General features: G+C 41.3%; 2 protein-coding genes across 3 annotated transcripts in view; both read right to left on the reverse strand.

Annotated features, from left to right (window-relative positions):
* The window catches only part of slc8a3 (solute carrier family 8 member 3), a 165094-nt gene that overhangs the window by 139682 nt on the left and 261 nt on the right, over positions 1 to 25151 (reverse strand). The window contains exon 1 of one of the 2 annotated variants that reach the window (XM_074692021.1): positions 5472 to 6389. The exons of the other annotated variant lie outside the window; for it this stretch is intronic. The gene's annotated coding sequence lies outside the window, so the exon portion shown is untranslated. Of the gene's footprint in view, positions 1 to 5471; positions 6390 to 25151 lie in introns of those variants that run through there. 2 annotated transcript variants of the gene reach the window in all.
* Positions 20119 to 24791, reverse strand: cox16 (cytochrome c oxidase assembly factor COX16). Its single transcript, XM_074692033.1, has 4 exons — positions 24618 to 24791; positions 23568 to 23645; positions 20990 to 21058; positions 20119 to 20435 (listed from the first exon to the last, which is right to left on the reverse strand). The coding sequence occupies exons 1-4, from the start codon at positions 24675 to 24677 to the stop codon at positions 20307 to 20309; spliced, it is 336 nt and encodes a 111-aa protein (XP_074548134.1). The 5' UTR covers positions 24678 to 24791; the 3' UTR covers positions 20119 to 20306.

A 25151-nucleotide genomic window follows, 5' to 3' on the forward strand; every position in this document is an offset into this window, starting at 1 on the left:
GGCAACAGTAACTCAAACAACCACTGGTTACAACCAAGGTCTGCAGAAGAGCATCTCTGAACGCACAACACATCCAACCTTGAGGCAGATGGGCTACAGCAGCAGAAGACCACACCAGGTGACCCTCCTGTCAGCTAAGAACAGGAAGCTGAGGCTACAATTCACACAGCAACACCAAAACTGGACAATAGAAGACTGGAAAAACGTTGCCTGGTCTGATGAGTCTGGATTTCTGCTCCACATTAGGATGGTAGGGTCAGAATTTGGCGTCAACAACATGAAAGCAGGGATCCATCCTGCCTTGTATCAACGGTTCAGGCTGGTGGTGGTGGTGTAATGGTGTGGGGGATATTTTCTTGGCACACTTTGGGCCCCTTAGTACCAACTGAGCGTGGTTTAAAGTCCACAGCCTACCTGAGTATTGTTGCTGACCATGTCCATCCCTTTATGAGCACAGTGTACCCATCTTCTGATGGCTACTTCCAGCAGGATAACGCTCTATGTCATAAAGCTGGAATCATCTCAGACTGGTTTCTTCAACATGAAAAAGAGTTCCCTGTACTCAAATGGCCTCCACAGTCCCCAGATCTCAATCCAATAGAGCAACTTTGGGATGTTCAGCTGACAAATCTGCAGCAACTGTGTGATGCTATCAGGTCAATATGGACCAAATTCTATGAGGAATGTTTCCAGGACCTTGTTGAATCTATGCCACGAAGGATTAAGGCAGTTCTGAAGGCAAAAGGGGGTCCAACCTGGTACTAGCAAGGTGTACCTTATAAAGTGGCCAGTGAGTGTATTTATTGGTTAACGGATATTAGCTCTAGCTTTATCCACATTCTTCAATGTAGAAGACCATTTTGAGCCATAACTACACGCAGTCTTAAGTATAAGAAATTAAGTTGTTGCTATAAAGCAAAAGTTAAAAATGATGAAATAAATGTCATAATCACAAGTTTAAAAGTAAAAATTCTGGGACAAAAATTCAAAAGATTTCAAAATGTAACACAAAAAGTCAAACGTGAACATAATAAGTCAAAATTTTTAGGCTTTTTATGAACATATTCTCCAAAAGTGAAGAAACTAGTCACTGATATTTTGTTATCTTTGGCTAACTCTACACTCTGTTCTCACACCACGCTGCCTGAAGTCTGTTCCTCTTCCACTCTGAAATAGTCGTAGCTGTTTTTTGGCTCCTCTGACAAACATTACGGCTGCTTTGAAGAAAACACGTGAGCACATTATCTGTCATGATATCAGATAAGCGCCCACTCTTTAACACTTTGTAATATGTTTGAATCACAAGCCTTTTACAGCAGCCTGAAGACGTTGGAGGCTCCTCTGCAGCCCGCAGCACACCTTTGGGCCCCTGAGACACACAAGCAGTTTAGCCTGAATAAAAATAATCTCTTCAGAGAGATACAGAGTATGTAAATTAATCACACTGTCCTGAATCCACGGGAGAATCACCGCTTTTATTTCTCTCACACTTTGCTTTTGAGGAGCTAACTTGAGTTGGAGTCGTTGCTCCTGGAAGTGCATTCTTATGTTCTGATTCCTCCGTAAAGGGCTGATTACCTCCGGGGCCGCCTGCACTAAAATGTGTACAGTACTCACTCTTGGCACTTTAAGGCACTTTGGATAAAAGCATCCATTAAAAGGCATATGTTCTGCTGTGTAATGCAGATTTCTGACTTAAATTCACTCTTTTGGATTACTCTCCATTCGAAGTCTTTTAAATAGCTCCGTGAAGTCTGTATTTTTAGAAACAATGTCTTTCATGGAGACGAAACATCGGTGAGTTTGGATAGCTGACAAAATTTACATCTGAGGCAGCCGGTGATGGAAGCCTCCTTATAACAACACACACACACTGCAGCTTAAATTCTGCCTTAATTTGTCTTTAGCTGGAGAAAATGCTGCAAAAACATTCTTCTGGTGCTTAATTTTGCAGCTTGAAAGATCTGTCCAGTTTTTTTCTTTAAAGCAACTTACACCTTGTGTGTGCAGAAAAACTGCTCCATATTACGCTCTGTGTGCAAACTCATGCATTAGCAGAGGCAATTAATCTATTCTGGGATAAATGATTCCTAATATCTCCAATTTAATGCTTCATAGGTACAAATAATTGCATCAGTAACAGTATTATTATGATGTCTTTTCGGGGATCATAACCTCAATAACATTCACAGAGATACATCGTCCCAGAAGTGCTTTCTGTTAGAGGTGATAAAACTTTAAAATGAAGGATATCTCAGTCTGAAATGAAACCTCTCAGATGTTAAGAAAAGATGTTAAAGTGCAGAGGGAGAAAGAAGGGGATGGGCAGGAGTGCGCAGGAATGACTGAATCAGGAGACAGGTCTAAATGGACAAGAGCCAATGAGGGAAAGGATCATGAGAATTGGAGATGTAACTTAATGAGAGATGACTTTAATCTGGAAACTTTGGATTTTTACAGCTGTGTGTGGAAAAAATAACACACCCTGCTGTTCCTGTGCTTCCTTCCCCAATGATGGGCCTCTCCTTGATCATTTTGGGCTGAAAAACCTCAAACCAAAGGCTAAATTAAATCTGGTGTGGCACAGTGAATTTAATTTTGAAAGTCACAGGTTTTAATGAGGTTTCAGTGCACAAATTCCTGACCCTAAGTACCATTGCTCCAGCATCCAGCAAATATAAAAGTCTTGCGTATCTGACGAGGAGAGCGGCCAACCTGCCGGATCTGAGACGCAGCTGGAACGTCACAGATTGGCGCCACTGTAAGTTAAATTTACTTGAATTGAAATCAGATTTGATCATAGACTGTGCATAGAGGGGACAGCCTGGCTCTGTAATTTATCATTGTACGGTTTTGAAGCCAAAATTCCCCCGTCACAGGCGCAGCGATCGAAGCAGTTGTGCAGCCACAGTCTGCGCAGTAGAGATTGCGAGGGTCTTGGAGAGAATCTGAGTGGAGCTGGGTGACAAAAATATTTTTTTTTTCTTTCGAGAGTCTAATCTCGTCTTGACTCTACCTTCTGACATATTTTACAAACCCCTAAAAAAAACATAAGAACGGCAGCTGTCAGTCATTGTTAAACGTGACGTAGAACCTCGTTTTTAACCTCTTGTAACTAATGAAAATGAAACTTTTCAGAAAAAAAATTGGACTTGAATACAAGGCAACCAAACAATATCTTCAAATCACCACAACAATCAGACGAGAGAAACATTTCTACGAGGTGTTTTCTACGAAAGTTTGACCACAGCCCATCTGGAATGACTGGGGAGATAGATTTTTTGACCGATTCTGCAGCCAGCCACCAGGGGGAGCAGTTTTTGTGGCAACCTCACTTTGAGCTGAGTAAGATGACGTCAAATTTTTCACAATCTATGGATCCAGTGCTGTAACAGGCCAGCGATAAATCTGGTGTGTTAATATGAAAGCAGCCTGAGGACCTCCTGAACCCCAACCTTCTTTGATGAATTTTGGCCTTTCTAGGCTTTTGAAGAAAAATTGGAATATGTTGATAAACCTGTTTGCATTGGCAGATTATTACCAGTTACTTAAGAAATACCTATGATGCATCTCTAAAAACTTAAAATTTTGCAGAATATGAACTCTGAGTAAATTGCATCAACTTAAGTTGCTGGAAGGTCAGATGGAGCCTACAACTCCCATAATGCAACTTTATGTTGACTGTTAACACACCTCCTGTCACAGACTTTCTGTGTAATCCATGATGGTCAAATCACTATGACATCATGGATTATTAGTGGTGACAAGCTGGTGACACTGAGCCTGTAAGGATTGATTGATTTATGATTGACAGAATGGGAAACAGTTTACGAGGCGTTATGATTCAGTCTTAAATAGAGTCAAGCTGCTCAGGTGTTTGACCTCACACGTGTTCGCCCATTGATTTTCTGACTCAACACAGATTACATTAGTCTCCGTCAGGTGACAGGGGTTTCATTTCTGAGTGTGCATCAACATCAGAGCCATGAAACTTGAATTAGGAGCTACATGAAACAATTAGTGTGCTGATTAGTACAGTGAGGATTGGATTTTTGCATTTTGAGAGAAAGGGAGGTTGAACCAAGGCGGCTCAGAGGAGGATGCAGAAATATTAAAATACACCAAAAAAGTAATGTTTTCATTTAAAAAAAGAGCAAAAATGGTGAAAAGGACAGGGCTTGCTTCTTACTGCTAAACAGCCAAATTTTGGCACTGATAATCTCCCTCAAAATCGTTGATTGTGAGGAGGCAGATTCATAAAAGTCTGACCATTTCAGTGTCACAAAGTCCTCACAGGGCATTTAAAGTAAGTATTTACATATCTGAGCAAATCAATCCATTATTTAGAAAAACTAACAGCTGAACACAGCAGCAGAGATAGGGGAGGAGCTCGAACAATGATGGGTGGATTGGTTTTGTTATTGATTGATTGACTCACAGCTTGGTTGGGCATTTAGGGATGTTCACTTCAAAATCGGTTATTTTAAAGTGACTGTTTTGTAGTTTTTGTGATGTTAGACTAAATATCTTTGCATTATTCTTGGTGAACCTTGTCTCTGAGATTTTTGTGCGACTATTCTGAACAGCTTTTCTTGATTCCAGTCAGAAAGCTGCAGCTCCACTCAGTCTGACTCTCGCTGTCTGACACCTCTGACAGAATGCATTTTCAAGCCAAAATCCCACATGAACGTTTGCATCTTTAAGAGCTCTCCAAACCCACTCCTCTGCACTCCCAGCCTGCAGCAGACACCCTGGCTCAGAGTCTCTGCTCGCAGATCTCTTTCTCCTTCCCTATTTTGGGAAGAGGCTCTGGTTTAAGGAGGCTATTTGAGATGCGCGTAAACATGGACTCAGCAGACACACGGAGCCTCAGCTGTTGCTGATTAATCATCAGGAGGCCGCTCCGCTCACTATACGGGTGTCAGAGCTGTGTACCTGAGGGGGGAATCCCTGTCGGAGCACCCATAGGCCCTGTGCAGTGACTTGGAGGGTGCGTTCAGGCCTACATACTGAGAATAATGCGCGTGATTGACCTCAGGAGACACTCGTGTTTAAAACGCACCGGAGAATACACGAGCTTCTTTCTGTCTCTGCGTAAAAACTGTCCAGGTGTTCAGCCAATCAGAAGCAGGATCGGCTCGCCAGGCTGTAACAACCGGTATCAGATACTTGCGTTGACAGCCGCCAATTATTTTAATGGCACACCCATTAGACGGTATCACGAATCCATCTGAGCCCGCTGCAATGGATCAAATCTGCACCGTGAGGAGGTTCAGACCTGAGCAGCTGTGCCTGCACTTATCGACTGTTTCTGCAGCTACGTGGATCTTTAAATGCATCTAATGTGGTTACTATCCTCACTGTAGAGGCTCTCGGTGTGTTGCTGTTGGTATCTCATGGCTTGCATCACTCACGAGCACGCAGATGATTAAATGTGACAGTTTGCATCATGCGTTTTTCATGACACCTACCTGGATTTGTAATTCGGGGAGTTTACGAGCAGACTGCGAAATAGCTCCTGTCCTGTCCGCCCCCTTTATTATTGTTTTCCGTTCAGAACAGCCTGCAAACAGTCCTAATGTAATCTCGCTGTTTGGATTTGTTGAGTCAAACGTGCTCCTCGGACTAAAACCCCCCGGTGAAGCCCCTGTGTCGTCCTCATGTAGAGAGGCAGGTCCCCAGCCTGCTCGGTATTGGCGATTGGATCAAACCGGCCAGAGGTGATCGCCTTTCGTCCTCTCCTGCCTCGGCGCCCTCCTCCCCAGATCCTCCCTGTCTGACGGATTGACCGGGTCGCAAAGCTGTCAATGACGAGGGAGGAGGAGGAGGAAGGGGGCGTTGGAGGGGGGCTCGGTATTTTAAGATAGGAGATGGATCCTCTGAGCCCGTCCGCGCGGCTCTCCCTCCTCCTGCAAGCCGTGAATCAGCGCTCTCCTCCTCCCCCTCTCTGCGCGGCGATAGCGCAAGAAATCTGTGATGTCGCTGCTGTAGGAAGGAACCGCTGTGATGCTCCTCTTCCCCGGCTGTCTTCACCGTAAAAATGTCACTCCACAGTTAGCATCACTCACTGTCTTCCATTAGAGACGCGCTCAGCTGTGCGTACCGGTGTGTGAGCTGTCAGGCTGGACTTTGCGCACCATCAGAACGAAGACCTGCCTCCTCTGCGCTGATGCAAGTCCGCTTCTGGAGCTCCGAGTGACTGCTGAAGATGAGATTTATCTCTCACTTGTCATCTTCGCATAATTATTACTAACACTAGGCCTACTCTCGCGCGGTAGAGGTGTGAAATGGTTGCGCCCTTACAGCCCTCCGCCCCCCATTTTTTCAAAAGTCACACAGACCGGCTCGGTAAGGCGCGCAACTACGTCACCATCGGCTGAGAGGAGAAACCTGCACCACAAAGCATGAATATCATCCAAGCCCACAGCCCACCATGACAACTGCTCACAACAGCAGGGAGGGGAGAGAAAGGGAGGGAAGGAGGGAGGGAGGGGGGAGCGTATAATTAAGGTGTCACGCACTGTTTTGCCTCTAAAAAGTGAAGATGTCTGCCCTGTTGGCCGCATGCTGCTAATTCGAGACATAAAAATAAGTGACAGCAGAAAGATGATCACTGAGTCAGTGACATTTATTCTGGCCACGTGCCACAAATACCAGAGAGGCAGAAGAGACAGAGAGAAACGCAAAGAAGCAGGTTTTAAAAAAGCAAAGATGGAGTAAATCCTGAAGTAAGACTGTGCCAGATTTAAAGGTGCAGTAACACATTTATGAAATATTTAAACCCATTCCAGCAACTGTTTTTTCAGAGAGAACAGCAAAAGAGTTCAGAGGCATATTCCAACACCAACACCTTATAAGACACCTTCAGTGCTTTTTGACAGCAGGAACTTTCCCCAGGAACCTTTAGAGAAGCTTTGTGTTTCATAAACAGGAACTAAATCTAGTTCCTGGGTAGTTAATCTTCCCCCTTAAAAGTTCCAGTGCATGAGAAAAGACTTTTTAAAGGTCAAGGAATTTGGGGGGTGGGGCCTATAATCTTAAACCTTTCTGATTACCCCCAACAAGAAGGTTATGTTTTTGTGAGAGTTTGTCTGTCTGTGAACAGCATAACTCAAAAAGAAACAAACAGGTCTTCATGAAAAGGAGATAGGGCCGTTTTCACCATATGTGTATATAACTCCACCATAAATGGTCGGATTGATTTGCAAAACTATACAAGACAAGGTCACCATAATTTCTGACAGATGTAAAAGTATGATCCAGATCCTGCCAATATTCTGGATACTAAGACCTGGAAAATGAAATATGTACTGGGTCATCATAATTTTCAACACTGTCAGGAAACAAATTATCATACAAGCCTGCAACTAACACCAAATTGTAGCAGACAGTCTGCTGAAAGGGAGTATAACATTAAAGTAGGACTAAAGTGTCGCGTGACAACATCTTGACGTCATGACGCATTGCACATCATTTTCGCTTCATCTTCCTGTATCCATAGCAACAGCAGCAGCAGCACAGTGGACTTCCTGTACTCAAAAGACCAAAATTCCTTGCGAACAGAACACAAATTAATGTTCCTTTTGATAGGAATATCCAGATAGATGTACACATGACCAAATATTCAGGTTAGAAAAGGAGTAACCCAGGGGTGATTGTTGGGTTTTGAAAAAAATGGAATTTGAGCCGGTTTTTCAAAAGGGTTAATGCTGTTTACATTGCCGTGTGCAACCGGGTTATGAATAGTATTCAGAATATGAAAGAGTTAATGATTGCATGTAAATGTTGCAATTGTTTATCTAAAAACCACCAATTTGATTGATGGTAAACAATTCCCAAAGACAAATCAGAGATGGAATAGAAAACATTAACAAGTGGACAGACATTTTTGGTGGAGAAATCCAGTAGCTTGTGACTGCACTTAACAGACTGTGAAACAAAAAAGACATGAACTGTCAATAAACCAGAAACCCTGCCAAACCAAAAAGAGCACACAGACAGCTGAGTCTGAGACCTGGGTCATAATAAAGGAGCCAGAAAACTAAGCCCACATAGAGATCTGTACCAAGTATATCGGAATATTTTTTAATTTAATTTTTGTATTTTAGGATTACTAATAAGACTTGTTAATATACTATATACACAAAGTAAAAACCGGATTTAGAATGTTGGCAGTGAAAATTATCTGTTTGCGGTCAAACCTGGTTAACTTGAGGTTGTACAAGGAAGACACATTCAATAGCAGCTGCACACGTCACTGTGTTTTAGTGTAAAGTGCGACCCTGTTACCTGGTGACTGTTAGCCGTCAATCACTCCCACCTTCAGCTGAGAGTCACCACTTAGCACGGTTACTCTTTGCTCCAAAACACCCCTCACTCTGTATCGGTCAGAACTCGATAGAAGTTGCCTCCACAGTATGGAATCATTTCTGACGACTGACGGCAGAGCAATCGAACATTTTTCTGCTGGTTACAGTTTTAATTTAATGTTTAAAGAACGCTCACTCATCTGACACAGCTTCCATTGCTAAAATGCGCGTGCATATTATTGATGTTGTCGACTCTGAACGGGTCTTTTACGATTAAACAATGGTCTTTTTTGGATGTAATAGTGTGAGTGTGTATCTGTTGGCTTAGAGAGTGACTCTGTAAACTGGATCCTTTGCCTGAAACATGAAGGGGGGTTCTCGGGAATATATCCTACTTTAGTTTTTGATTTAAAGCCTCTCAGACAAGTACTGAATGATAATGACGGATGCGTCAGTCTCCAGTTAACAGGGTCCCTCTTTAAACTTGAACACCGATGGATGTCTACCATGGCTTTTAAAAATCTATCTTTTTGCTTTAAGTTGAGCATCAGCCTGTCTTCTATGATGTCATCTTTGTTGTATGGTTTCTGTGCTTTTCTTATTGCCATCTACTGGTCTAGTGGTATAATGCCACTACTTTTTTTTCTCCAAACATCACTGACCTGATGTAAACCATCACAGATCTCCTAGAAAAGAGAGAAAAATGGTTTGGGGGAATTACTGCGAATGAAAGACCTTGACTGTGTTCTTGCAACTCGTCTCCTCTTGCATTTAGATTTGAAATGATCACAGCTGCAGAAAGTTTTTCTCCTATCATTGAAATAATTGATGTCAGTGCCTCCAGGTTTGAATGTAAAGGGATTCTTTTAATCTGCAGAAAAACAGAGAGGAGGCAGGTTCACGTTCAGTCTTTCTCAGCGTACACCTGCAGCCAGCATGCATCAAATGATTGGAATTCAATGTCTGCTCTTGCCTCTCTCATCAAAGTCCTCCATGCGCTCAGTGATGATTAATGGATTAGACTTGTAATCAACACACCAGGCCTGCTCGAGCTCCCCGCTGAGAGGAGCGTGATGGCTGCAGCCCTGAAACTGACTGCCTGCATTGATTCTGGGAGAGTAAAGCACCTCAACTCTCTTCTCTTTCACTTTGGCCACAGAACCCCAGGTGGCGGCTGCAGACCTGGATCAGTTGCATTAAACTGACCGGCGTGCGGCAGCAGAGAATGTGGAGCAGGAAATGACACAGTAAACAGAGAATGGTGCTGCAGCTGCACTTGGCTGCGCTCAGCACTCAGCACATGCTGATTATTTGTAAGCTCGAGTTGCAACAACTTCAATGGAAATAAAAGAGTCAGGCGGTGACACAGAGGTTCAGGCTGGGGTGAGAACAGGAAGGGGGAGCGCGGTCAGGAGGGGTGTTAAGCCGTCCATCCCCCCGGGCAACGTCCACTTATGATGCTCAGTAATGAAAAGTGAAGCTGTGAAATGAGAAAGGTGCAGAGTCACCTCACATCAGGATCTCATCGCCTGGAGGCGGGACGGCCACTTCCTGTCACTGGTGGATGTGTGTGTTTGTGAAAGGTGGCGAAGGTACACAGACTTAACGCCAGTAAAAAAAAAAGAGAAAGGCAAAGAACAACACTGATTTATTTTGTGAAAATGACGACGGGCCAGCAGCTCTTACTGACAAGTTTATTAACCATGAAAGTAACTTATAAATGCTCTATTTGTTAATTATTCATTTTAGTGATTTCTGTAAAAAAATCAGTCACCAAGCGTGGTCAAACATCCTCTTGTCAGCTCTGCTTCTTCTCAAGGAAAATGTTCTCCATTAGGGGGTGATATGGAAGAAACATGTCAGGATCCTTTTACGGCAGGATCAGGAGCTGGATTTTATCAAGATTGTTTTTCATCATGTTTTTTTTTTAGGCTGTTTTGACATCTTTAACTAGATGATAATTTTTTGAAACATTTTTGTCTTTTCTGCACCACTTTTATAACTTCAGTCTTGTCTTGTGTCTACTACTGTGTTGTTTTAACTCTCACATTTTCTTGTCATGTTAAATTTCTCATTTAAAGACCACAGCTGTAAGAGTTCCATGCACTAGGGGTGGGAGAAAAAATTGTATCATAGTATTGGGATTTTTTTGTATAAAGTTTTAAACCGTGATTTCTTTATTCAAACTTTTTTTATTTTTTTCAAATTTAAGTCCTTCATTTTGGTCTGAATTAATCTTAAAAACCAATATAGTCTGTACTAGACATCATCATCATCATTATCAAACATTATTCACGGTCTGGTGTTAAGAAAGCAAACTAAAAAATGCAAAAATCTGGAATATCAAAGAATCACTATTTAGAGGGGCTGTGAGGAGTTTGAAAGTGATCTAGAAAAAGCCGCCCTTCTAGATATATGCTTGATTGTAATCCACACTTTGAAAGGAGATCATCAGTGCTAATATTGTTGGTTATAGGTTATCTTAAATTGCTACCTCTTGGCTTCCAGTTTGGGTGGACCAGGGCCCAATTGATTCACAGCACGTCTAGGTCTCTATGACAACACCACGCCAGCTGACGAAGTTTAGTAGTGAGAAGAAATAAAACTCAAAGATCTGTGTATTGCTCTGCTAAAAATGATTTCTGTGATTAATTTTGTAGCGATGGTGGACACAGGAGCCTAAATGTCAGACAGAAAAAGGACAGAAGAGCAGAAGAAAGCTAAACGGGAGAATGATACAGCCCGAGCTAAAAGCTAATTAGCCTTTAGGCAGGACATGGCTAACCAGGATTTACTGACGTCATATAAACGGCTACTAAACTACTCGCAAACTGACAGTATTTACTTCTTGTCACGCCTCCAGATACGTCTGAGCACTGCGCTAACATATAGCCAGCTGCTACAACGTAAGTAGCTGTACTGATAAGTACCTTACCTCGGCGCGTTGTATCCAGTAAAAAGTTGTCTTGAACAAAGAAAATTTGTTTTGAGCCAATCTCCATTTAATTTGAAAACAAACACACTCCTTGCTAAAAGTAATTTACGACAGTGTGCGGACACTCCGGGCCACATGCTTTGAGGATCCTCCTCATAGCATCTTTAAATCTAATCAGCAACCCTAAAATCATTAAAAAATCAAATCATGAGAAAAGCATATCGTTCCAGCCATACTATGCAGAATTCAAATCTAGTATTCAAAGCAGACTACGATGCAAACAGCTCTTACACTGAGTGGACTCTCAGCTCAAAGGGAATCCACAGAGACCAGTGTTTGCACTCTTGTAGGACCGCTCGGTCTCTGCAGAGAGCCCCTTCTGCAGCTGAGCAGTCAGGGGTTCACTGGGCTGGAATATATGAGCAGGAGGACGGGCAGGAGAGGGATACCCGCATCGACTCTGTGACATCAGAGACACAGAAGGAGAAGTAGTCTCCTCATCCCTCTCCTCATGGGGCTGAATGAAAGAGAGGAAAAGGGAAAGAGGATCAAACACGAGAAGAAAGATGAGATGAGACAGAGATCGAGACGAGGGGGTCAGCTCGTCTGAGGGCAATGTCCCCATGTCGGTGTGCGGCCCCTTGCCTGGGTCCAGCCAGGGGAGGGAGGAAATGACGGCGGTGATCTGTGCGCGTTCATTATGAGGAGAATGAAGTGAAACAGCCAGGGGGGGCATTTGTTCTGCGTGGACTACCCCTCAGCTGCCAAACGTCTGTCTATTTTTAGAAATGAAACAAGAGAGAGAAAGACTGTGTAAAATAAGCACAGGGCCCGTCTCAGTGAGTCAGAGTGGGCAGTGAAGGTTGAGGCTTCAGCCGGCCTCATTTCCTCTGAGAAACATCTTAAAGATTCACATCTGTATCAGAGCGGTTTCCATTCATCCTCATCCAAGATTTTTTATATAGTTTATCTTTGTAGTGAGTAAAAGTTCAGACATGTGCTAAAATATGTGCAAACTGTGAACAATGGTGACATCTTCAGATTCTTGCTCTGTTTTTGATTGTCTGACAGTGTCTAAATCTACATCTAGCAGAAAATCCAAACTATGTAATTTGACACCTGACAGGTACAACAGCACCACCCTCATATAATCATTTGTTGACGTCTGAGGAGTCTGGTGGGAATTGAAAAAGAGGAAAAAGAGTCAACTTTTTCATGGCGAATGAAGATATTAAGTTTTAGCCCACATTCACACCGCAGATGTTTTTTTTTCAAAGGTTCTGTAAAAACAGTCCAGTTGGCGTTGATAGCAGTGTTTTCTGTGGCTGGCAGGATGAAGACTTCATTTCCCATGAGCATCATCACCTACTGTCATAAATGCTGTGTTCAATTTGTGCTGGGAACTGTGAATTCTGGAGTGGGAATGACGTCTTTTCCAAGTTAAGCAGTCCAGTTGCCAAGTTGGAAAAACTTGCCATAACAGCAGTATTTCTGTATATAAACTTTGCAGATTTATTGCAACAAACACTAGTCAGAAACTCTAAAACAAAAAAATATATAAGTAGAGCTTAATCACTATTTACCCCTTAAGTGAAATTCCCGACTGGGAACTCAGGGGTGATGTGGGTGCTCTGACTTTGGAGTTGGAAATTCCAACCTCAAGGGGGCGTTCAAGTTGTGCGTTCCCACTCAGAACTCAAAAATTCCGACTTCGGAGTACAAATGGAACTCACCAAAAGATGTGCAAAGCAAGCAAATGGAAAGCAGATCTTCTTTTTAACTCTACTTTTCTTCGTTCAAGTATTTTTTTTCCCAGGTTGCAAAGCTACAAGGTAATGTGTTTAATTGTAAATACATAGTGTTTGAAACGTGACAACAAACTAGATTTGTATCGTTTAGTAGCTGGCTGTGTTTAGTGTTATTCACAGCCCGGTGCTCTGAGATGTGTTTGTAATGTGTAACCTTAGTGTATACTGTTTATGTCCGACCAGAGCTCTTCTACCAACTCCAACCTCACCAAGCAGAGCTAATGTAACCTCACTCTTCATTTTATTGATAAACTCTAAAGTTTGAACAGACCAATGCAGAATAACTGCTGCACGTGGATTACAACAAACAGCCTAACCCGTGTTTTAGCGTCCATTTACATGACAACGGTTTTAGGGTTAAACGCTAAAGTATTATCGTTTTTCAGCCTTGCGAAACACCGTTCTAAAGGTCCCATATTATGCAAAAATCACTTAATTAAGTCTTTTAGTAAAATTTGTGGCTCTTTGGCTTTCCTCCCAGCCCACAAACTGTGATATTTAGTGATAAAACTTGTATTTTGTAAAATCCTGACCTAGAGAATGCCAAAGTTGAAGAGCCACCACTGCTTTTTTTGGCTGTCAACAGCCACAGAGTTCCATGCACAAGCTTGGTGCTGTCGTGGTGCCACTCTCAGTGACGCGGAAGAGCGGGGCGGTATCAGCGGTGGCTCATTTACATATGAAGGTCACGCCCACTAAATCAGAGCGTTCTGAACAGAGGGGCTATGAGAGCCTGGAAACAATGCTGCTGTGCTTGATTCATTGGCTTTTTGGACCAAAACATGTTACTACTATTTAATAAAGACATCAACGATCCATATTAAACTGCAGAAAAGGAGCATGATATGGGACCTTTAATCAACCTAAAATGCAAACTTTTGCAAAAGGCCTCCAAAGTGGAATTTTTCCTGTAACGCTACCGACACCGTCCCCTTGTAAACAGTAAGCCAGCGTTTTCAGTGGAAACACTGACGTCACTGCACTTTGCGCGTACAACATTACAACAGTACCGTTGGTACGATTGTAGCCTACTACCGTGTTGTGCTTGTGCTGCTTAATCTGCTGGATCTGCAGACTTTCTTTCAACAAAATGTGCATCTGCTGCTCCACTTCTGCTCTTAGTATTCCCCAATACACCAGATGATCGGCTCAACTCTACCACAGTGGAGATCTACCAAAAGCTGCTTCTGGACAAGACAGTTATAGCGCCAACTACAGGCCTGGCATGCTTACTACACAGTTTTCAGTCCCTTATTGTTTCTGTGAGAACGCAGACATTTTTCGCTGTGTTTTTGCATTTTGGGGTGAAATGTTGTTGTGTAAACGGGGCCTTAGCCTGTGCTCTATCACTCTTCTGTTTAGCTTTCTTCTGCTCTGACCTCCTTTTCTGTCTGAAAGTCCAGCTCCAGTGTTCAACATTACAAAAAAATAATTCAAAGAAATTGTTTTCTTTCAGTAAAAGAACAGATCTTACTTATCACATGGTCAACTAGACATCGTGTCATCAACTTGGGGTCTACATATCGATGGATTTGTGTTTAACCCAACAACTCACTGAGACAAAGCTTGTACAAATAACCAATTTTGGCGTTGGTAATCTCATTTTAAATTGTGTATTATGAACAGGCAAACACATTAAGTGAAACTCTTCCAAGATCGCTTATAAAGTCCTACAAATTTTCCTTTTTTTCAGCTGGACTCAGGGGGATCCTCGGTCCATTCACACCAACTGATGGAGTATCTTCCTCCCAATGATTAAACGATCATGTGTCTAATCTTCATGAGAAATGTCTTTCTGTGAGATAATACCAACTGTAATTAATCATCCTCTGGAGTGTGAGTGAGTGTGTGGGTTTGGGAGCAGGGATGTTTTCATTCATCAGGGGCCAAAAGAAGAGGGAGCTGATCTGGCAACAGCGGGAACTGATTCAGGAGAAATGAATTCACAGGGATGAAAAAAAAAAAAAGTTAATCTTTGAGGAGCGTCAGAGCTGCACAGGGCCCTGGAAACAACAACAGTCTCTGGTGTTTGGCCCTGGATTTTAACCAGCTACATGAGTCTGGTTTCTCAAACCTCATTAGCTGCTGCTTGTAGAAGGATGCAGTAAATATTGAATTTGATTTTTCTCTTTCTCAGCCATGTCCATTGAATATTTGATGGCGTTTTCTTGCATTTTCGAATCAAAAATTAAAGAGAGCGTGGAGTGGGCAGGTCTTCTTCAAATTAGGACTCAGAGTCATCATGCGTCCTGACAGCTCGCCTACGATAGCTCATCCTCCTGCACTGACCCACATTGGCCTCCGTCGACTACACCCATCCTGCATCTCCATAATAACGGATCTCTTGCTTCAGCGCTTTCCGAGCCTCCATAACATGGTTCATTTGAAGCCAGTGATAAGAGGAAGCTGTGAGGTTGTGTGGGTCTGCACGATTACTGAGGTTACTGCTGGTTCACCAAACATACACGCTGAATAAATGCCGTTCAATATGAGGGCCATTAAAGGAGCACTTTAAGGAGGGAAAATGACTCAAAAGCACAAATTCAATTATTATCCAGCAAAAAGGATCAGAAAGCTGATTACTGCAGCTCAAGCAACCTTTAATTCATAAACTATTAAAACTGATAATAAGATCTTTCAGCCAGGAGGCAGCAGAAAGGCTGCAACATTTCACGATGATGCAAATGAGACAAATTATGTACTTGTTCATGACAGTGAAAAGCTATGTAAAAATCATGTGAAGGATCCCCCCAAAAAAACATTTCTCTTCAAGAGTCAGAGGCCTGTTTTCAACTTCACTCTCCACTGAAGTCTACAACTGTCATTCTTCAGGAAACAAAACATACTAATTGAGTCACGTTAGTGTTGCTGTTATTCTGTGTCACATAAATACTGTTTTGGGTGCAATTAACCATTTCAATCAACAGTCACACAGCAAAGCGAGAAAACTAATGAGCTCCCCAAAAAACAACTACAAGAGAAAATAATGGCCGTATGAAGACAGGAAAAAAGAAAGTTTTCAAAAAAATAAAGAAAAAAGTTGTGAATTTAGGGAACATAACACTTCAGCCACGTTTCCTACAAGCAGTCCAGTTCGGTTCAGTACGGTCTGGTACAGTTAAGCTTGATCCCGTTTGCGTTTCCACAGCAAAACTGTGCCCTCTCGTGGTAGGCGGCGTCTAAGCAGGATGCCGAAAGCTGCAGCTGTTAAGCAGAGCAGAGCGACACAGTTTACCCCACTAATAAATCCAACAAAGAAGAAAAACACGACACAGTAAACAAAGAGCGTGGATGGAAGACATGCAGTATTTTGTCCTCTCTGTGATTGGCATGTAGCTCTTTGATACAAAGTGCAATCAAGGTTTGTTTCAGAGAAGTCTGCGTGCCGTCAGGAGAAATGCAGCCACTGTTGCAAGACAAGTGACGATTCTTTTGACCAATCAACGGTCTGCAGTGTTGTAGCTCCACCTTCCAAGAGCGGATCAGTTCAGTCTGGCACCCATACGAAAGGGTCCCAAAAAGTGGGTCAGCTCGTCTCTGTTATTTGGGGATCCGTCCTGTGATAAGTCAGTGGACACAACACAAAATGTGCGCTGTACCAAGACAAACTGAACCGGTCTGCTTGGTGGAAACGTGGCTTTTTTTTACACAAATAAGTTGCATGATTAAAAAATGGAGAAAAAAAGTTGTTTTTTTTTTTGTTTTTTTTAAACTAAATAAAAATAAAACCAGGAAAAAATATAACTACAACAAAAAAGTTTCCTTGAAGCAAAAGTTGACAGAGGGAAAAAACATTTACATTTCAAAGACCAAAAGTTGAAAACCCCACAAATTTACTAAAATTGACAATATCTAAAGAATTAGTTCTCACACATAAAAAGTTGTAAATCAATGGGACTAAAACATAAATTGATGGCAATTAGGTCAAAAATTACAAGTAAAATCTTAATATTACTTGATTATATTGTAATGATTTGAGAACAAAGTTAGCAGAGAAAAAAAGGTTTAAATGCATGAAAAGAGAAATGATTAAATCTAAAAGTCCCAAGTGAAATTAAATGGGTGAAATTTAACAAAAAAAAAAAAAGTAATTGGACAAAAAGTTTTAAACCCTCAGGAACAAAATGAAATTCTGTGAGTTTACTAAAATCAGTCTTTTATTGCAAATTAGAAGCCGGACAAAAGTAGAATAATTTAAAAAACGTATAATAGAATAAGGACATACATTTACAAAAAAATAGATCTTAGTTGTAATTTTTCGACAAAAAATGCTTTTGAAGCATAAAAATCTAAGTCTACTGAAATAGTTTTATTTTTTAGCCATTGCAACATTTCGGGAAAAGTATCATTCTTAATTTATTTGTTTACAGTCATATTTTAACAAGCATAAAATTACAGTTTTATGAGTTTGAAGTCATTTATTAAGGAGGCAAAAGTTAAAGAATTAGATAATAGAAATGATTTATAGAGAAATGAGTCCTACATTTAGAAAAAAAAATACTGAATTAAAGCTGTAAGATTAAAGATTTGGAGCTAAAATGTCTTGTTTCCTACAAAGGTTGGACAGAGGTTGAATAAAGGGTCAGTGTGGCATATGAAAGTTTTTTTTTACTGTTGTCAACAACGCAGATTTACTGGAAGTGAAGAACTTAAACACAGAGCACAGAAAACTTCTTCCGCTGCTGCAGAGTCTCACTGAATAAAAGTCGTCCAAAGTGCAGATAAAAGTGACTTATTCACCGTCAGGTTCAGCATTTCTTCTTTATAACAGTTGTAAACTGCAGAGTCCTCACTTTACTTTTGATTTTCAGAGTGCATGTCAAATCAAAAACAGCCCAAGGCAGCTGGGTAGTAAGAGTGTGATTGACTCCGAGATTAGAGCCACAACAACAGCAGAAACAGACCCGACACTTTTATCAACACACAGCCCGCAATGAAAGCCTCAATCTGATCCTCCAATCCCGTGACAAATCACTCGATGGCTTTTCTTTGTCGCTCAGCTCTGCCTGACACTCCACAGATTCAGATTTAGATCTGTACAACCTGTAGATGAAAAAGTAATCCTCACTTATGAGCTGCTTGTTTGGGGCTCATAAATTCCACATTCTGCTTAAAGCAGCTCAAAATTCATCAACATAAAGAAGGTGATTTTAGGAAATGTGTCCCAGGATATTTCCAAACATACCTCTGCATCTCCTGTTTCCCAAAGTGAGCAGGGTGGAGCAGATCATACATTATCTGTCAGTCACACAAACATTACTGAAGACTGCGGCTTACAGCAGAAATCATGTTCTTTGGCTTTGTAGGAGAGGGAAAGGTAATACTATTTCCATTACAAATGTAATATATCCAGCACATTGCAAAGTAATAACTGTCAGAGAAACAGATTACTGTGGAGAGCGTGACGCCTGAGGACAGGCTGCTCTCCTGTGTTATTTATACTTTGATACTTTCAACTGGTAAATCAATGCAGCCCAGCTGTAAACAAAGACTCAACACATCCACGACCAGCTTTCATGAAAAACAACATAAAAGTTATTATTTAGATCAATAGTACATCATTTATTTAGAAATGGAGCACGCACATTCAGAGGTGCTTTATTCCTCTCTTCCTCTGACAAAAGTGGAATGCAGCAGGACTCAGGTGTGCCATCTGCTGATTGTCTTATGTACTGCGGGCTCCTGATCACCAGGGAGGAGGTTCCTTTTAATGTCCATGTGTAAAAAAGCCCAAAGGCCTCATCAGTGCAATCAATATGTATAATCAATATCAGTTTAGACTTGAAGGGAATTTAGCAATCCCAGAATACCTGTCTTCATCTTCAAAGCCACTGAGGGAAGCATTCTGGAATAGTTCTCTTTACCTTTGAAGCTTTTCTGGGCAACATTCCAGAATACTGGTCTGAATCTTCAAAAGACATTTCCAGCAACATTCCGGAACACTTCTTTTCATCTTCAGAGCCATTCTGTGTAACATTCCAGTAACTCATCTTTCTCTTCAAAGGCATTCTGGGTAAAATCCTGGGACACTTTTATTTATCTCCAAAGTTATTCTGGAATAATGCCCAGAATACTTCTTTTTACATTTAAAACCAGTTTGGGCTACATTCCACAATACTTCTGGAATACTTCACTACATCTTCAGAGCCATTCTGGATAACACTCCAGTACACTTTACTCTTTGTCTTTAAAGCTTCTTTGAGCAACACTCCGGAACACCTTCTCTTGGTGTAAATCTTGAAGGAAGGGATTCTGATTCAGATTTTAAATAGTAAAACTTAGATTAACTTGAATGTCATGAAAGCTTCGGGAAAAAGTCTGAATCAAGGTTTTCTGTATGCTTATGTTTTGGTTGACCTTTCTCCCCGACTTTGTAATTCGGCGTGATTCTGATAGTTTTGCTGTCTCTGATTTGCAGACATTTGACTAGAAAAGACAATATGGATCCCTAAGGCACATTATGCTCAACGTTACTTTTACTGTCGATGTACGGATGGAGCCTTATGTCCGTGCTCTCATTTCGTCCACATTTCTGCACATTTCCATGAAGCTTACGGATACAGATCAAATGGAGCAGTACCACCAGAAACCGTGGGGGCAGTGTTGCTGTTACTACCAGATACAAAGCTTTAGTGAGACACGAAGAATAAATAACAATGGCAGAACTTTCATGATGTATATAACGGCCTCATCGACCACTGCCTGCAACGCTGCCCCTGTTTTTGTCTTTTATGCAAGCAGAACATTATCATTACCTCCTCCACAGTCACCATGCTTGTTTTTGAGTATCGTTGTCATCATCTTTTGACTATGGGCTGCCCCCCCTGGTGGATGCATTGGTTAACTGCAATGCAAATGTAGAGGACGCATGAAAGTACGTGGGCAATGACGATGACATCGTTTGAACAGACAGATACATTTTTGTACATAAAGGGAGAAAAAATGGGCCTTTAATGTGACTAATCTAACAATAAAGGAGGAATGAAAATATTGCTAAATAGACATACTGAACATCCAGATGAGTGTCTATAAACAATGAATGTGAAAAGAAAGTCATTCAACAAGATTTAAAGAATAAAGCTAAACTTTATTTAAACTTTCCTCTAAGGACCAACACAAGCCAAAACCAAACAACCAACCGAACTCTCGGCATCAGGGATGAGGGTTCAAAGGGGGCTCAGCAGCGCCTTTGCCAGAATCAGAACATCTCTGTCCAGTCCATCCTGCTGGCATATGAGAGTGTGTTCAGTCTGCTCAGTCTGTCTTCACTGAGTCTTTTTTGTCCTGTCTGGATCTCTGCTGAGCCTGATACTCTCTGGAGTCCTCCCAGGGACGAGGGCCTCGGATGTTCCTCCACTCCTCTAAATTCAGCTCCTTTAGTTTCTGCAGGGAAGAAGAAACAAGAGTTGAGTTAATCTAAGGTATTTTGGTTGATTGACTTTGAAATGACCAGATGTAGAGAATTCAGACATCTGGTGTGTCACACGGGTGAGTGGAGGAAAGACTAAAGCTGTCAGAACTCTTCTCAAGAGCAGCTTTTTGGATGGTCAGGTAGATTAACATCCTCCCTCTTAATTCACATGTTTCAAGCATTAAACTCAGTTTGACTATTTCTGCTGCTGCTGATGCAGTTGTCTCAGTTGTATGACCTCTCTTCCTGCCCTCTACTGGTGTGGTTGTGTCATGCAGTTTCTTTTATTGCTTCTCTGGCTTGATGCGTATGATCCTCTTGGTATTCCTTTAAGTTCCCTGTGGTTATTAAGTTCCTAGTTTGGATACATCTGATAATATGTCTCTGTATGTGAGAGTTTCCTTCTGAAACATCCACTGATGCCATATGACAGCACATATGTTCCATCTGCACCACCAAACCAGTTTGTTTTTGTAACCCACCACCCCTCGCCTCCCTCAGGTCGCCCAAGCTGGTCTCCACTCACCTCATACTCCTCCTCAAGGATGACTGACTGCCTCTCTAAGTTCACTTTGGCCTCCAGTGAAGGATCGAGCTGAGAGAGAGCAGAGGGGGAGAAATAGTGTGAGGAGATTTCTGGCGGAGTGTCAGGCTTTCAAGAGGAAACAACACATGCGAAAGATGACAAAAAAGGCAGAGAAGTGGAGATACTCCTAATCTAACAGATGGATTATTCACTGTGTGTGTTAGAAGATGATAACCCAACAGTCTGAGAATAGTTGGCAGCATCTACCAATCTACTTCTTCTTTAAAGAGGGGGTACTGTGCTTTGTCATATTTAAAACATGGATGAAAATTAACAAACCTGGATGTTCAGACTTATCATGTGCCAATTTTTAACTGGATCATACTCATATGTTGTAGAAATCCCTGAATTTAACTGTACACTGCTTGAAATCTTCACAAGATCTTCATGAGACAGGCCTAGGAAATGCCGGCCGATCAGAGCGAAGGGGATTTTTGGAGCTGGGAGCCTTAAAGGGACAGCAACTTGAAAAAAAAAATCAGACAGAGGGTGAAATAAGTGTTTTCTAAAACACCTGTGTGACAATTATGTCAAATATGTACAGCCTTAAACTTATGAACAATACCCCCTCTTTAAAATGAACTCCTGCAGAGCTAAACTTTAACCTTTCTACACCTTCCAGGAGGAACCAACTTCTCCTGATTATATTCCTCAAATTACTCTGCTTAACTCTGCATCAATATCACAGAGTTCATTGAAGGAAATTTGTGGGTCAGAGGTTTTCTGAGGAGAGTCCGATGCAGCTCTCTGGGTTCTGCAATTCAAATTGATTTTGCCCGAGAATAGGACCGAATGAATCCCATTCTGAATCATTACTTTTAATGAGCTGTAATATTTCATGGAAATAATCCTGCAGTTACTCGGGTGACTGATGACTTTCATAATTCTATGATTGATTTTTAATTAGACCTCCATTACTACAGCAAATAAATAATATATAGAATATTTTCCAGCCCTCAGACCTGCGAATAAATAGTCGGTGTAATTAGTTTGAGTGCTGCTGTGGAGGTGTTATTAACTTCAACTGCTGCAAGACTGGAGCTCCAAAATAAACCTGATGAGGGGGACAAAAGGCCTTCAGGTTCATCTCCGCCTGCAGGCCAAACGCAATATTTGAATAAAAAATGCTAATTGGATTAAAAGGTGCCTTTACGCTGGGAAAGCTACTTTAAATGGAACGCTCTATTTTTAAACCTGGGCTCTATTTTTGCACATTTAAATGACTAACAGGCAGAAAAGATGTTGGAGTTGCTCCAGTGAATTACTTCAGCCAACTTCCATGAAAGTGGCTGCAACGTAACGCTAGAGGGTGGATGTGTCTGATCAAATTAGGCACATTAAAAGGTCTTTTTATTGGCACTGACAGGCTGAGATCATCGTGTTTAACTCTCTGATAACATTACAGAAATGTAAGAGAGTTTAGATGTACCATTACTTCAGAGTTCAAAGAGAAAACAAGAACTTAACCTCACAGAACACAGCAGGTTCTATTCCGCGGCTGTCTCTGTCATTAGGTTTGATGCATGACTTTATTATAAATTAAGGATGAGAAGTGATTGAATTATTTCAATGTTTTCAGAGTCGTATTAAAACAATTTGAGGGTGTCAGTTACAAAAATAAGTATTTTTAGCCTGACCTGCAGCTGCCTCTAGCAATCCCAAAACTTTCTAAACTCCTTCAGTGATTTAAAATATTTCCAGCACAATATAAATCTGCAGTCATACAAGTGTTTTTAACTATCTGCATTTTCACAACACTACAATACTCAGTGTGTTGAACTTTCAGCACACACACAGTCGAGCCAAGCCTTTGCTCTACAGGGGTCTGAGACGATAGCAGCCCCGAGGAGAGCCAGCAGTGTGGGGGCAGCTGTGTGGGCCGGCTGCCACGGGCTCCATGCCTCCTCTCCAACTTCATCATCCACAGTCTAATGCCGCCTCACACGGACAGTAACAAGAAAAGACGCCCCTACCATCTGGCCCCCACCCAGCCAACGTGCATGACAGTAAAAGAGCACAAAGCAGCCACTTCTTCTCTCAGCCAGCTCATCACAGCGTAATGGCTGCTAATAAAGGGCTGCTCTTCTGTCATTTTAATGAATCGGGTCTGTCGTTTAATGAATTATTAGAGCTTGTTCTAACTTGTACAAAGTCGCTCTAAATGGGTTAGACAAGCCTGACAGTGCTCCGTGCCTGCAGTGATGGATGGACAATTATATCGTCTACAGTTCTTTAAAGAACAATAAATAAAGCTCAGTCTAGCACAGTGCGCGGTGGGACACCAGCAGTTCTCTCAGAGGAAGGAACATCACTGCATGAGTCCTGTTTTCATTGTGTCCTCTCAGAGTGCAACATGATTTTCACACGCAAATATGTATCCAACCACTGGAGGGAGCCACAGCACAGTGGCTGAGCAGGGGAGAATGGTGACGCCGTTTCTTGTGATAGTGGGAATGTAAGAACATCCCAAACTGATCTGTGTTAGTGTGTGAAATGTGAGATTTGATTCTCTACAAACCTTTTTCCTGATCCTCTGGGCATCATAGCGAATTTGTGTGAACTCTCGAAGTCCAAAGGAACCTCCGACTACCAGCAACTGAAAACATTTACAATACATGAGTAATTTTTGTTGAAGAGCTTTGCAGTTTCTTCAGAAAATGTTGGTCAGCTTTAGATTTCTGGCAGATTTTATACAAGTCAAAATAAAAAAGACACTTTCATCTGATCACACTTCTCATACCTGGTTTTACCCAAAATTGGCAATTTAAAACAAAACTTCACTTAGGAAATCTTTTTAACGCTATCATATTCTCACATAAAATTCAGGCACTAAAACACTGAAAACATTTGAGGTGTTGTATAAATTGATTACATGAGAGGAACATGGTTTCACCTGGATCTATGCAATCATCCACCACAGCTTTGTTTAAAAAAAATAAAAAAAATCCCTCCTCCACCTTTCTAACTGCAGCATTTGACACCACCAGATCAAAATCCCAATATGTCTGACATCTGTCTGTGATCAAAAAGTATATAACAATCAGGTGGCTTTTTAAAATTAAGGTAACTTCAATTAAACACAAACATCACTGAAATTAAGTTCTGGCAAAGTATTACCCTTCTTAAGTGACTGAAATAGTCCAGAGTATGTTATTTAACAGTCATGAATGCACAAATCTTTAAGTGTCTCTTCTTATCTCTGTTTTCTAGAGTTGTCAAGTAATGACAATGCAATGTACACATTTCACATATCAGTTTACTTATCATATACGTAAATGGAAAATTATAAACACTGTGCTACATCTCCATAGTGTTCACTGGAAGCTGTCATTTTAGAGGCTAATAGCTCTGTTTTTAGTTACAACAGCGAAATAAGAAACAGAATTGCCAGTCAATCAGAGATAACCTTTACATTTAACCTAAAAAGCACATTAAATGAATACTTACAGAAAAGTGAACCTGGGTATAAAAACATTCATGTATTATTAAGCGGATCTCCTGCTAACAGAGGTGCCAGCTAACCTTCAGCCCTTCTAACAACAAATAGAGAAGAAAAGGAGTTACTTACGAGCATGGGGACTCCATATTTCACTGTCTTATTCTTCTTTAACGCCTTTAAGCTAAACATGTCTTCTGTTTGCAGTTATAAATCCATTTTTCTGATGAAAACACGTTCAGGTCACTGCTGGAACGCCTTCACGAATGGTTCCGTCGCCGTTAGTCGTCCGTACAGAGGAAAGGTTCCGGTGTGCAACCGCCACAGAAAGTAAATGTTAAAATATGCATTTTTCCATTTTATGTTGAGAATGCATTACTATTACCTCTAATTTTATCGCAACTTAAAAAAAGATTTTAATTTAATTTATTTTTTTCTAATCTAATCGAATGTTTTTTTTAAAAACTAATTTAGTACTTTTTTTTTTTTACTGATTTTGTGGCATTCATTAGATCGATTAATTTTCTGGTTTTCTCTTTATTTCTTTTGAGCATGTTATACATTGTCTCTTTTCAATGGATAAGCAAGTGATCGAAGAAGTGAGTTTTACCCGAGGTGCACTGAAAGAGTCATCGCCCAAGAAGCTAACGGTTATTTACCCTAACG

The sequence above is a fragment of the Halichoeres trimaculatus genome, unplaced genomic scaffold, assembly GCF_033239565.1.
Source record: "Halichoeres trimaculatus isolate MK-OKI-2021-1 unplaced genomic scaffold, fHalTri1.1 fHalTri1_scaffold_17, whole genome shotgun sequence".
NCBI lineage: Eukaryota > Metazoa > Chordata > Actinopteri > Labriformes > Labridae > Halichoeres > Halichoeres trimaculatus.